General features: G+C 37.2%; 3 protein-coding genes across 5 annotated transcripts; 2 read left to right on the top strand and 1 right to left on the bottom strand.

Moving 5' to 3' along the window:
- The first annotated feature begins 989 nt into the window (after window positions 1-989).
- LOC18111135 (ras-related protein RABA2a) lies at window positions 990-1,987 on the top strand. The gene is made up of 2 exons (XM_006389430.3): window positions 990-1,213; window positions 1,337-1,987. Exons 1-2 carry the CDS (start codon window positions 1,049-1,051, stop codon window positions 1,823-1,825), a joined length of 654 nt encoding a protein of 217 aa, XP_006389492.1. The 5' UTR covers window positions 990-1,048; the 3' UTR covers window positions 1,826-1,987.
- A 493-nt stretch (window positions 1,988-2,480) lies between these two features.
- LOC18111134 (ras-related protein RABD1) lies at window positions 2,481-6,090 on the bottom strand. The gene is made up of 8 exons (XM_024597470.2): window positions 5,821-6,090; window positions 5,674-5,746; window positions 5,398-5,445; window positions 5,266-5,313; window positions 4,726-4,797; window positions 4,328-4,483; window positions 3,423-3,526; window positions 2,481-2,895 (listed from the first exon to the last, which is right to left on the bottom strand). Exons 1-8 carry the CDS (start codon window positions 5,832-5,834, stop codon window positions 2,805-2,807), a joined length of 606 nt encoding a protein of 201 aa, XP_024453238.1. The 5' UTR covers window positions 5,835-6,090; the 3' UTR covers window positions 2,481-2,804.
- Window positions 6,091-6,180: 90 nt separating this feature from the next.
- Window positions 6,181-13,901, top strand: LOC18111133 (leucine--tRNA ligase, cytoplasmic). Of its 3 annotated transcripts, XM_052451526.1 has the most exons (5): window positions 6,181-6,321; window positions 6,398-6,485; window positions 8,554-8,786; window positions 9,253-12,531; window positions 13,474-13,901. In XM_052451526.1, exons 4-5 carry the CDS (start codon window positions 9,272-9,274, stop codon window positions 13,481-13,483), a joined length of 3,270 nt encoding a protein of 1,089 aa, XP_052307486.1. In that variant the 5' UTR covers window positions 6,181-6,321; window positions 6,398-6,485; window positions 8,554-8,786; window positions 9,253-9,271; the 3' UTR covers window positions 13,484-13,901. The 3 variants fall into 3 exon arrangements, with proteins under 3 accessions (XP_052307486.1, XP_024453237.2, XP_024453236.2); XM_024597469.2 differs by lacking the exon at window positions 6,398-6,485 and having other exon boundaries at window positions 6,243-6,397; window positions 8,570-8,786; XM_024597468.2 differs by lacking the exon at window positions 6,398-6,485 and having other exon boundaries at window positions 6,247-6,397.
- Window positions 13,902-14,037: the final 136 nt, after the last annotated feature.

Here is a 14,037-nt window from a genome sequence, read left to right as displayed (position 1 = left end):
GGCAGGTCCAAGCTAGTGGTATCATGTAATTAACTAAAAACATGATTTTTTTTTATATAAATTTTCCTTTATTTCCGGTTAGGTTTTGAAATTGAAAAATAATTAATTCGTCATCATTAAACAGATGTTACCATGTGAATCTGGACCACAACTAATATGGGTATTTTCATCCTATTACCACTGTTACAATTCAATTTTAACCCTTGTTCTTTATGTTTTCTCAATATTACCCTTCTAATTTTCTAAAGTAACAATATCTTCTCTAACCATTAAATAGCCTCTTTTTTTTCTTAAACTTTTTACGAGTTTTTTTTTTCTTTTAAGATTTCTAATTTGTTTATATCATCACATAACATACACGTGGCTTCGAGAGTAAAGTATGAGAGAAAATTAAGAAAAAATAAAAATAAAAACATAAAAATACACTCTTTGCTACTTAATATATACATATTTTTAAAGAGAAATTTGCATTTGATTAGTGTACGGGAACATAAAAAAACATGTAAGCATCTTTGATCAGAGAGTTTGGAAAAAATAAATATAAAATAAATTTAATTTTATAATAGTTTAAGAATAAATTTTTGTCCTTTTAAAAATGAAGAACATGGAGTCATGCTATTTAGTGTCAACAATTAAAAGCAACGAGAAGCAAATTATTTGTCTTTAAATTTTGAAATTTTTTTATTTAAAATAAAAAAAATTACTTTTAGATCATTTTGATATACTAATATCAAAAATAAATTTTTTAAAATAAAAAAATTTAATTTTGATACATTCTAAATAAATAAAAAACATTTTAAACTACCACTGCGACCACAATTTCAAACACACCACTAAACACATCAGCAATGATCTATTAAGATGACACCTATAGGGAGAAATTAAAACTTTTAAAAACTAAAGGGGTAAAATTAAACTATTTTAAATTTCTAAGGGTAGAAATGTAACATTTGATATTTCATTCAAACAATAATAAAACAGACATCGTCTTCTCCTTCTCTCACCCTTTTCTTCTCTCACAGAGCTACAGACAGAGAAAGAGGAGGAGATGGCGAGGAGACCCGACGAGGAGTACGATTACCTGTTCAAGGTAGTGTTAATCGGCGATTCCGGTGTCGGAAAATCGAACATCCTCTCCCGATTTACTCGCAACGAGTTTTGTTTGGAGTCCAAGTCCACCATCGGCGTCGAATTCGCCACTCGCACTCTTCAAGTAACTAACCCTAACTCCTATTCTACTAACACACTTTTCTTGATCTAATTCAAGCCCTCATTTTGATCTGTGTTAGTTTCAATGGAATTTAGATCGGAATTTTACTTGTGTTGTGCTTGATAGGTTGAAGGAAGGACAGTGAAGGCGCAGATATGGGACACGGCAGGGCAAGAGCGATACAGAGCGATCACGAGTGCCTACTATAGGGGCGCGCTTGGAGCTCTTCTGGTGTATGATGTAACAAAGCCAACGACTTTTGAAAACGTGAGTCGGTGGTTGAAGGAGCTGAGGGATCATGCAGATTCCAATATTGTGATCATGTTAATTGGGAACAAGACTGATCTTAAACATCTTAGAGCAGTAGCTACTGAGGATGCTCAAAGTTATGCTGAGAAAGAAGGGCTTGCTTTTGTAGAGACATCCGCTCTTGAAGCCACCAATGTTGACAAGGCTTTTCAAACAATTCTTTCTGAGATATATAGGATTATTAGTAAGAAGACACTTTCTTCGGAAGAGTCAGCAGCACCTGTGAGTGTCAAAGATGGGAAGACCATTGTAGTTGGAGGACCCGATCCCAGCACTAAAAAGACGACCTGCTGCTCTTCTTCTTAGTGAAGATGATATGTGTAGTTGTGGGCAGTTTCCCACCTCTTCTTGTTCATTTGATTTACGTCGGCTTTCCCTTGTTTTTTTCCCCTGATATTTCTGTTTTTGAACTTGTTGTGGTTGAATTTCATATCCCTTTGCATGATATATTGAAAGTTTAGTTTTTTACTGTCTTGTGTTTTGCTTCAAGATCTCTTTGTTAATGATCGTGGAGAATGCAATGGTTGATCAGTGCATTAGCTGTTGATTGCCATGATTTTACCTAATAAGTGCTTCATGGCTTATGCAACTGAGCACTTTGTGGTTTCCTTAGGCATTCCGACTTCGAAGACGAAGAGAATGCATTGCTCTGCAACCATAGACATCCCATAGCATCTTTATGGAAGCAGGGCAGTGGAGGGGAATGCGCACGGCAAAGCCAACATCCAATCGTAAACTGAATTCTTATTCTTCCCCAGCAGTTGATTGCTCATTTCCATCGTTTCGTAATGCAATAGCCGAGGAAGGGAATGGCAGCACAAATGATGCATAGTCCTGAGATAATTGCACACATTGGACATTTAGATGCCAACTGTTCCACTGCGCCTGCTTTGCTGTTCAATTCTACAAACTTAAGAAGCCATAGCTCTAGTTTTTAGAACATTTATCTGGAGATTCGGCATTGATAAGATACATGTAATTGCATTTGAATAAATACCATTTACACTGCTTGAGATTTCTCCCAACCAATTTGCATGTCATTCGTTCCCTTGCAGTCACTTTCCTGTTTCTGATAGATAAACAGTTGCCTTTTTTCAGATATTTAACATCTCGGTTACATTTCAATAGAATCCGGATCCCTTTGATAAAACTTAAGAATTTTCACAGATAGACAACTTCAAGCACATCATAACTGGCAGTTTCTGGGAGATCCATATGATTACCAAGTCAACAGCACGTTTTTGCCTAAAAACCTTGGGACACCATTAAAAGTACACGCGAATAGCTAACCGCAACAGTTGTTCTTCTGCTCGATTGGCTGCCCCTTCATCTGAACAGTTCCTGTTGAATTGTTAGCAGTTGGCTGGTTACTCATCCTGCAAAAAATCTTGAGTTAGTAGAAAGAAAGAAGAAGAAGAATGTTTATTAGTAAAAGAACACTGTTTAATTTTATTCCATGAAATCACACAGGCAACATGCACTGTATCACAGCAACCAAATCGAAGCAACTTTGGCAGAAATAATGCATGGGAGATTAATAATATGACAACCATCCCAGTTTATCTATGCAACAAAACAGAAGTGAGGAAAAGTAGATTGAGAAAGAATCTAATATCTTCTAGCTGGGATATCTTAAAATAGCTGATCTTTCCAGTTTAAGGGTGCACATAGAACAAGACATCTACACTATCGGCAACGGCTAGGGTGTCAAAAGATTGCATCTTCTACATATAATGATTCATTCCGATTAAAGTAGAGGAAAAATTAAGAAATCTAAAATAGCTAACTGAGATAACATCAGAGTAAAACAAAAATTATTAATCACTAAGAACACACATTTGCAATCAATAAAAAAATAGAACTTGAATTAAGAACAGCAGGAACAAGTTGATTTGTGGTTTACTTTTTCTTAATTTCACCAGCCATGGTTAAGAATGCTTGCTCTACATTTATCGAGTCTTTAGCACTTGTCTCTAGGAAAGGAATGCCAAGCTCATCTGCAAATGCCTGCAGTTTATCCAGGTAGAAGAAAGAAGGATCAATTTACAAACAGAAACCATTATCCGATCAAAGAAAATCCTTTGGAAAGCCCTTCAAGTTTACATTATTCTTTCAGCTGCTAAGATTGCATTAAGCCATCTGATATTCAAGTTTAACAATACATCATCATTATTCTTTCAGCTGCTAAGATTGCATTAAGCCATCTGATATTCAACTAGAAAAGTTGCCGCTGCATCACCGGTAAATGTAAAGGAAACAGCTTAATTTACATACATCTGTAGGAAGCTTTCATTTTTTCTTATATTAGAAGACACATGCACAGAAGCAAACTTTCAATATGGCTATGTGATCGAAAATGACAATGTCAAGGAACATTATGACATCATCTCAAGAAGGATAAGACCAGTTTTATGCAAGAAAGCTCTAGTTCCGTACATTTTTGAGAATCATCAATCTCAGATTTTGCAAAAAACACAGGCCTACCTATAACTGAAACTAGACAAGATTACATGAAAGTATCCCTTCAAGGAATACACACTTCAACAAACTTTTATCTGTCTTATTAAAACGGTAAGAAAAACTTTCCCTCAGTGCATATGCAGGGCATCACTAAAGTAAAAGAAAATAATTCGCTGGACTAGGTTATTGAATATAGCACAGCTGGTCATCAGTCCTAACTTAGCACAAGATTGTCCCTGATGGTTCAGCAAACTTGGCCAGAAGAAACTCGGAACAGCAGACAGGCCCTTGGGAAAACTTAATATCATATGATTCATATCAAAGCTAACTGAATTTAAATAGATATACCTTTGCTGTTTGTGTGTCCACAACCTTGTTCTCAACTAGATCACACTTATTTCCAACTAAAAGTTTGCAGACACTATCATTTGCATATCTATCAATCTCATTCAACCACTGCTTGACATTGTTGAAGCTCTCCATCTCGGTAACATCATAGACTATCTGTTGTAATCCCATGGGACACAAACTATCAGATTCTTGAACATGACTTCATATAGCATAGTGAGATTTGAAATTGTATCAACATAAAATGCGCATAATCATGGCACAATGTCCCAAAGCATAAGAGTTCGCTTTCAGAAATCAGTAAAAGCAGTTCATCAGGAAGACCATATAATCAGTATGTTTGATTTGAGGGTGCACACGGCTTTTCTATATTTCAAAATAATAGGAGAAATTCTCACAATTATCCCATGTGCTCCTCGATAATAACTGCTTGTTATGGTCCGGAAGCGCTCCTGTCCAGCTGTATCCCACTGAAATTTCAAAAACAGATTAAATGTCAAAGTTAAATTTAAAGGGTAATCACAAAGAAACATATTTGAACACAAAAGGAAAGATGAAACGTATTTGTGACAATGATTATATTACATAAATCTTATAATTCCAACCAACAACATTGGCAATAGTCCTTGAAGCTTCTGAAATATGCACCATTTTTTCAGACACACAACATGCATAGGGTTTTATCTGTTTAACTTAAATATTGCCTGGCTCATTATAGCAAACATCTTAATTCCTGCATGCAAGTGAACCATTCAACCTCAACACGAAAACATCAGTCACCTAAATTTCCAAATACCCATTTCAAACATTTGTTCCAACTAGACAGATGTGCACCTATCTAGTTAGGGATTACCGTTAATCTCCATTTCAATATTAAACAAAAAACCCCGCAAGACAAAAGACCATATTCGAAGAAAAAAGCAGCTATCTATACTCACAATCTGCAGCTTGCTTGTCTTTCCATCCTGCTCCACAGTCCTGATTTTCTACAATATAACCAACAACTTTAAGACTATAAAAAACATCAAAATGGAAGTCCAGAGAGACATATACAGTAGACAGAGACTTACAAAATCAACACCAATGGTACTGATATAGCTGTCTACATAAGAGTCATCCTGAGAAATTATGAAATAAAAAAAACCAAGTTAAATTTAAACACTAATCTCCAGCCCATTAAACAATAAATAATCTCCTAATTACTCTCTAACCCACTAAAGTTCACAACATATTAGCAACCCAATTACGCTCTTTTTACTAAAGCATCAACCTTTCTTCCTCGTAATCACATTCATAAAAAAAAAAATTACATAATGGATAGCTATAATTGATAATTCTCAACTTACAGCAAATCTGAGAAGCAGACACGATTTCCCAACAGATGAGTCTCCGATTAGCAAAAGCTTAAACAGATAATCACTACAAAAAAAAAAAGACTGTAAGCAAAAACAAAATAGAAAAGGGAAAGTATTAAAAGAGAGAAAATGGCTTACTATTCGTTGCTCATAACTGGGATCCAAACGGAAATGGAAAATGAGAAGGGGGTATCTTTCTTGGGGGTTTCTCTTTGATGAAGAAATGGGAAAAGCAGAGAGAGAGAGAGAGAGAGAGTCTGTGTGTGTGATTTTTGGAGATTGTCTCACATGTCGAGGCAAGGAGTGCCCACCACTACTCTATCATTAACGATTAACATTAACAATTAACAAAAACACTAAGAGGCGTTGCTTAATTACCGTGTACCTAGACACATTTGATACACTGTGTTATTAACTTTTTTATTTTTACATATTCTGCTTTTAGGAGACGTGGAAGCAAGGCAACCATATTTTTTCCTTCTTTTCTCAGTCACCTCTCTGATTTCTGAAACATAACACGGGAGAGGAAGGAGAGAAGGGAGTACGAAGCGGATAGAATGAAAAGGGAGGGAGGGAGGCGCGGCAGGAAGAAAAAAGTGGCATGCTCTCGGGTTGCTGACGAGGAAGGTGGTGATGATGGTGGGTTTCGATTCACCTCCTTTTGCTGCATTATGTCTATGCTGGGAACCTTCCTCTAAACCTTCTTTCATGGCAGGTACTGCTAGGCTCAGTTTGTGGTTTCATCGAATTCTTATTCCATTACCTCCATGCCTTTTCTCTTCTTTTTCATGACAATCATCCTGGTTTGGTCTCTTTTACTTGGTTTTGCATTCTTAATTCATGCTGATGTTTTACTTTTGAGTTTTATGATGTTTTCCATTCGAAAATACATTTAATATCAGTATATTAAAACAATAAAAAAAGAACATTGTTTGTAACATAATTCTAATCAACATTATATATAACAAATGTCATTGATCTCTAGGCCATGGATAGAATTCTTGCTAAAATTTGGCATTTCAAGTCTTCAGAAACTTATACTTCTTTTTTTTTTTTTTTTAATCCGGGATGTCCGGATTAATTTACACGCACCACAATTAATCTTCCAACCCACTAAATATCTTTAGAAAGACAAAACACCACGGGCTAACATACATACAAGCTGAAACTCGAACCCACAACTTATACTTCTCCTTTGATCATGCTTTGAGGGTCACTTAGCACAATGACTTGGAATTCAAATAAGAAATCATGTAGAGGTAAGCGTCATAGACTTTTCAGCCCATTAATTACTAATATGGAGATCAATCATTTTAGAAACATTGGATTGTGTAGGGTAATTCTTCTATATTTAATTTTAAATTCGAGTTAAATAAAAATTTAAATTAATTTTTTTTAATTTTATCATTGAATAATTTTTATCGATCAATCAAGTTGTTTTTGGTTTGATCAATATGACCAGGTCATGTTGAAAGAACTCCTATACAGTTTAATTTTAAGTTTGAGCTGGATAAAAAATGAGGTAAAGAGGGTTTTTATTTTTATCAATTTCATTTTTTTTTATTTTATACTTGGATTTTTTTTAGCGATAAATCAGGTTGTTTTTAGACTAAATCAAATAGGTTACATTGAGTCAATTTGTACACGGTTTAATTTTAAATTCAGACTAAATAAAGAGTCAAATAAAAAAATTATAAGATTAATCTAAACAAGATTAATATCAATATCAAATAACTTTTTACGGCCTAAACATGTTGTTTAAAACAAAATAAATTTTAATCTGATATTAGCAGCATATATTATCTGACCACAAACCAGTATAATAGAAAGAAAAAAAAGCTGAGAATCTCGAAAGAAAGGGGATAAAGTTTCAAGAAACCTCATCCCAAAGTTCCCAAACCCGATCGATCGATCGATCGATTAGTGGCATAATCATGCATTTTCCTGCAGCATATATTCTTCATGTCATGATTCATATCATAGACAAGGTATCTGTGATTATAAAAATATATATTATTCTTCCGCACACAGATACTGAAAGGAACCACAAAAAAAAACAATCATTTTAAAGCTATGATTGTAGTAATTATTATAGTTTTTAGACCCGACCTGATAGCTGATCCGGTCTAAGTTTCGGGTTTCGAGTTTTGACAGAGTCACCGGATCGCCCGAGTCAATTCTTTTTTTTAAAAAAAATCAAAACGATGTCGTTTTGATAAAAAAAAAACACAAAAGTCAACGAATTGCAACCAGGTTTTTGACCGGATCTTGCCTGATCAACCCGTCGGGTTTTTTCTTTCCCTGTTTTTTCTTCAACCCGGCCCGGGTCGGCCGAGTTCCGAGTTGACCCGCCGGGCCGGATTTTAAAACTATAGTAATTATCGGTATAAATCAAAGTTAGAGTCTATAATCTCTTGAAAGTTGAATAAAAAATTAATAGTTTGGATCAAGGATCTAATTGGTTATCAAAGGATAATAATAGGACTAGATTTGAGGCATCTCCGTAGAAATCCTATTCTTCCTTGTTTTTTTTTTTTCGAACTTTTCCACTTTAATAAAGGTATTTAGCTATTTCAACCATTTGTCTACGCGGTGAAGATCACGATTCATATAATAAAACATAAAAAATAATGTTTTTTTTTTTTGAAATGCACATTTATATAACAAATGGCTAAATGTTCTTACTCCAAATTTAATTTTAAAGATAAAGTGAACAAATTTATTGATATATAGAAGTTCTTTCAACTTCATCCATTGTGTGATAATTTCTCTGATTAAAAATTTAAAATCATGCTCATTAGGCAATATATATTGCGTGATGTATAAATTTGGGTACTAAATTGAAATCACACGTAAATTTGGTGGACTTAGTTTTCCCTCGGGTCAGATTCGGTGAGCTGGGCGGCTTGGATTCTCTGAACTCGACAGACAACCTTCAGCGCTATTCTTCTTCTCAGCAGCAAAGCCACTGTCAAATCCTTGCTCTCCAAGCAACTTCTGCATTTGTTTATAAAGCCTCTCTTAGGCCCTCTGGCTCTTCATAAGCAAAACCTTCAAGTCTTTCCTCGGAATTTGTTTCTGCGATCTGTCTTGAAGCAAAACAGGTACTCACTGTTTTTTTCTTTCTTTCTATTTTGTCGTGCATGCTTGTCTTGGATGATCAAAGCTGAACCGGGTTTCCTTTATTTCTTCTAAAGTTGTAATTTTTATCGCTTTAAGGTATAATTAATCATTTATATTTTGTGGGCTAATTCCGTTGGAAGCTTGGCTTCTTCTTTTTTATTTTTTTTCGTTTTCTTTGATGTGTATAATGAGCTCTGGCTATTTTCCAAGTTCATGATGGAGCCATGAAAATATATTGCCGGCGTTGTGTTTTCTTTCTTAATGTTTTTGGTCTTTTACGTGCTTGTAATTTAAGTTTTGAAAGGGAATGAATATATGTAGTTTTTGAGAAATTTTGGGATTTGACTTCATGTGTTAAATTAAGTTTATATCAATTTGATATTCATTCATGGGGTTTGATTTTAGGTGTTTGACTGAGGTGTTGTATTTATTTTTTCCTTCGTGCAGTACTTGTCGATTTTGTGTGATGATGGCAACCGAGAGTGGAAAAGCTTTCACAAGGAGGGACCGGCTGTTGGAGATAGAGAAGAAGGTCCGTGGCTGGTGGGATGAGAAAGATGTTTTCCGGGCTGAACCTGGTGCAGGGCCAGCTAAACCAGGCGAGAAGTTCTTTGGCAACTTCCCATTTCCGTATATGAATGGGTTCTTGCATCTTGGACATGCGTTTTCGCTCTCCAAGCTTGAATTTGCCGCTGCTTTCCATAGATTGGATGGGGCTAACGTGCTCCTTCCATTTGGTTTTCACTGCACCGGTATGCCTATACAGGCCTCAGCAGATAAGCTTGCAAGGGAGATTGAAAAGTTTGGCAATCCACCCTTGTTCTCGAAAGAGGTAGAGGAGCCAGTGGAATCGCAACCAGAGCCTGAGGATGCAAGTGCATGTCCACCGCCAGATAAGTTCAGGGGCAAAAAGTCCAAGGCTGTGTCGAAATCAGGTGGACAGATGTTTCAGTGGGAGATTATGCGCAGTTTTGGGCTGTCTGACAGTGAAATAGCAGAGTTCCAGAAACCAGGAAAATGGCTGACTTACTTTCCGCCACTGGCCATGCAAGATCTGAAGGATTTTGGCTTGGGATGTGATTGGAGAAGATCATTTATTACAACAGAAATGAATCCATATTTTGATTCATTTGTGCAGTGGCAGATGAGGAAGTTGAAGGACATGGGGAAGATTATCAAAGATAAAAGATACACTATATACTCTCCCTTGGATGACCAGCCATGTGCAGATCATGACAGGGCAAGCGGTGAAGGTGTGTTGCCCCAAGATTACACTCTTGTCAAGATGGAAGTGTTGCCCCCTTTCCCACTTAAATTCAAAGCATTGGAGGGAAGAAAAGTGTTTCTAGCTGCTGCTACATTGAGACCTGAGACTATGTATGGACAAACAAATGCATGGGTACTGCCTGATGGCAATTATGGAGCTTTTGAAGTCAATGATACTGATGTCTTCATCCTGACAGAAAGAGCTGCCCTCAATCTTGCCTATCAGGGCTTCTCAAAGACCCCCAAACACCCTAGTTGCTTGGTTGAGCTGACTGGGTATGATCTGATTGGTCTGCCATTGAAGTCTCCGCTTTCCTTCAACAAGGTCATTTATGCGCTTCCCATGCTGACCATTCTGACAGACAAAGGTACAGGGATTGTTACCAGTGTGCCTAGCGATGCCCCTGATGATTATATGGCATTGCGGGTTTTGAAAGCGAAACCAGCTTTCAGGGAAAAGTATGGCGTGAAGGATGAGTGGGTAGTGCCTTTTGAGATTGTACCTATAATCAACATTCCAGAATTGGGCGATAAGGCTGCTGAAAAGGTTTGCTTGGACCTGAAAATTATGAGCCAAAATGAGAAAGAGAAGCTTGCTGAAGCTAAGAGGTTGACGTACTTGAAAGGATTTACTGATGGCACAATGCTTGTTGGAGAATATGCAGGGATGAAAGTTCAAGAAGCAAAGTCATTGTTACGGACCAAGCTCATTGAGACAGGTGAGGCAGTCATGTACAGTGAGCCTGAGAAGCGTGTCATGTCAAGGTCTGGTGATGAATGTGTTGTGGCTCTGACGGACCAATGGTACCTCACTTATGATGATCCTCAATGGAAGGAATCAGCTGAGGAGTGCTTATCCAAGATGAATCTCTACTCTGATGAGACAAAACATGGCTTTGAGCATACTTTGGGCTGGCTAAATCGGTGGGCTTGCTCAAGATCTTTTGGGCTTGGGACTCGCATTCCATGGGATCCAGAGTTTCTTGTTGAATCATTGTCTGACTCTACTATTTACATGGCTTATTACGCTGTTGCTCACTTGCTACATAACGAGGACATGTACGGTACAAACAAGGCTCATCCCATTAAACCTGAAGAAATGACTGATGATGTCTGGAATTTCATCTTCTGTGATGGTCCATACCCCACATCATCAAAAATCGATTCGTCTGTTCTTGATAAGATGAAGAAGGAGTTCGAATATTGGTACCCATTTGATCTTCGAGTGTCTGGGAAGGACCTCATTCAGAATCATCTGACGTTCTGCGTCTTCAACCACACAGCAATCATGGCTAAGCATCACTGGCCACGTGGATTCAGGTGTAATGGACACATTATGCTCAATTCTGAGAAGATGTCCAAGTCTACAGGAAATTTCAAGACGCTGCGTCAGGCCATTGATGAATTCTCTGCGGATGCTACTCGGTTCAGTCTGGCTGATGCTGGAGATGGTGTGGACGATGCCAACTTTGTATTTGAGACTGCGAATGCTGCTATCCTTCGCCTTACTAAAGAGATTGCATGGATTGAAGAGGTTCTAGCTGCAGAGGCATCCCTGAGAACTGGTCCACCATCTACCTTTGCTGATCGGGTGTTTGAAAATGAAATAAATATTGCTGTTGAAACGACAAGAAAGAATTATGAAAAATACATGTTCAGAGAGGCGTTAAAGACTGGATTCTATGATCTCCAAGCTGCCAGAGACGAGTACAGGTTATCTTGTGGTAGCGGGGGCATGAATCATGGCTTGGTATGGCGTTTTATTGATGTGCAGACACGACTTATTACTCCTATCTGCCCACATTATGCAGAACATGTTTGGAGGGAGCTTTTGTTGAAGGATGGATTAGCAGTGAATGCAGGCTGGCCTATTGCTGATTCTCCAGATGAAACTCTTAAGGCTGCCAACAAGTACTTGCAAGACTCGATTGTTTTGATGAGGAAGCTTCTTCAAAAGCAAATCACGGGTTCAAAGAAATCCAATAAGAAGGCAGCTCCAGTTGCTACACTAACTGAAGAGAAGATAACAAGTTTGATATATGTGAATGAGGAGTTTGATGGATGGAAAGCAGAGTGCTTGAATATACTTCGTAGTAAATTTGACAGAAAAACAGGTACTTTTGCACCAGATGAGGAGATATTGGAGGCACTGCAAAAAAGTTCAGTTGGTCAAGATGCTAACTTTAAGAAAGTGCAAAAGCTTTGTATGCCTTTCTTGAGGTTAAAAAAGGACGAAGCTATAGCTATCGGGGCTCAAGCCTTGAATCTGAAGCTTCCGTTTGGGGAGATTGAGGTTCTTCAGGAGAACCTGGACTTGATCAAGAGGCAAATTGGTCTGGGGTCGGTGGAAATATTGTCTGCAACAGACCACGATGCTAAAGCCAAAGCTGGTGCCTTGTCCTCTGTACTGGATCAGAATCCTCCCTCTCCTGGAAATCCGACTGCTGTCTTCTTGATACAGTGAGAGGACTCATTCAGTTGCAATTTAAATCAATCTTCAGGGACATGGCTTTAGCTGATGCGAGACTTGTCTTTCTTCTGCCAGCAAGCTGTTTCCTTTAATTAATATAATCGCATGCATGCATTTGTCTTTAGATTTTCTGATGTTAACTCTATTTGCTTTTACCTTACGCCCCTCTTGGTTAAATAAGTACAGAAAGTTGTCAGCATGCATGTTAATTTCTTCTTATGAGTTATATGTTAATATACCCAGCCAAAACTAGAATACCAAGAGAGTTTTTGAATCAAGTAATTTTGCAGAATCTCTTCTCTGTCAATACACTCAGCAGACCACCAAATACCAAGAGAGTTTTTCTTCCAAAAGAAAACTGCAGTCCCCCGGATCTGCACCCCCCAAGTTCCCTTATACATAGAAGGTTTTGCTATACAAGGAGTCTAACCCATTTCCCAAAAATCAGCATCTTTATATGATAAGATATTCTTTATAGCTAACATTAAGAGTCCTAAATTGTATACATTCCTAAGATTATATATGGTAACATTATATTGGTATCAATTTAAAGCTCAGCCTATGCCTTCCTCGGCATGTGCTGACATTATCAGCTTGTTTTGATTCCATCTCTGTTTTGGAACAGATTTTTCTTTTTTTGTCCAACTAAATATTGTCTCCGTATAGCTTGCTTATTCTTACCGGATTGTAGATTATCTTAATTCTTACCTAGTTCTTTAAAGTAATCAGGTAGCCTTCTGGTACAGCAAGCATTATGTCTCAGAGTGAAAAGCTCCGCAAGTGTTCTATACATGAACCTCAATTTTGATTTTATCATAACGCTTTTCCTCCTTGAAAATACATGCAAGTTATCCTAACGACATATTTGGCTGTGATGTGCTCAAAATTTTTATGGTGCTGTGAAATTTGCCTCCTTTCCTTTTCCTCTGCAGTAACAGGTAGTTACAAACACTGCATGGAAATATGGTACAGAGGTTTTTCACTACTTGATTTCAAAGCTGATGGCCCTCCAATACAGTTTGCTTTGGAGAAATCTGCTCCTGGATTGCAGTTGTAAAAGGTCTTCTATCAGTGAATTAACTGTCGTCCTGTGTTGGCTAAGACGTTGATTTTTCTCTTATTGGTTCCTACAAACCAGATATAGATGTTTTGAAAATCCAGAGAGGGTCAAGTTTTTCTCCTATAAAAGCATTTTCCTTACTATACTCTCTTGTTTTCTCTGTAATGCATTTCTTTTTTGATACTTTTATTTTACATGTATCTGATCGCAGCTATAAATACTGATTCTGTCAGGTTTGTATATTGTAGTTCTGTTCTCAATAATTATAGTTTCAAATCTACTGTGACAGGAGTTTTGTAAGGGACAAACTGGTAATTATTTGATGGATGAATTTGGAAAAACAAAAAGTTGACTGTCTCATATGAAAATGGTCAGCTTCTTGATCAATACTTGGAGAATGATCAGGCATAAGAGGAGTTCCTATCAAAAGACACTG

This window comes from Populus trichocarpa, chromosome 3, assembly GCF_000002775.5.
Source record: "Populus trichocarpa isolate Nisqually-1 chromosome 3, P.trichocarpa_v4.1, whole genome shotgun sequence".
In the NCBI taxonomy this organism is placed as follows: Eukaryota; Viridiplantae; Streptophyta; class Magnoliopsida; order Malpighiales; family Salicaceae; genus Populus; species Populus trichocarpa.
This window is presented reverse-complemented; position numbering and strand designations above follow the sequence as displayed.

What these genes read in the sequence shown, in the direction of transcription:
- LOC18111135 (XM_006389430.3), top strand. Translation starts at nt 1,049, where the DNA reads ATGGCGAGGAGACCCGACGAGGAGTACGATTACCTGTTCAAGGTAGTG. An exon ending in TCGCCACTCGCACTCTTCAA is followed by an intron (nt 1,214 to 1,336) that starts GTAACTAACCCT and finishes TGTGCTTGATAG; the next exon opens with GTTGAAGGAAGGACAGTGAA.
- LOC18111134 (XM_024597470.2), bottom strand. An exon ending in GTCTGCTTCTCAGATTTGCT is followed by an intron (nt 5,446 to 5,673) that starts GTAAGTTGAGAA and finishes ATAATTTCTCAG; the next exon opens with GATGACTCTTATGTAGACAG. An exon ending in GCTGGTGAAATTAAGAAAAA is followed by an intron (nt 2,896 to 3,422) that starts GTAAACCACAAA and finishes GATTTTTTGCAG; the next exon opens with GATGAGTAACCAGCCAACTG.
- LOC18111133 (XM_052451526.1), top strand. Translation starts at nt 9,272, where the DNA reads ATGATGGCAACCGAGAGTGGAAAAGCTTTCACAAGGAGGGACCGGCTG.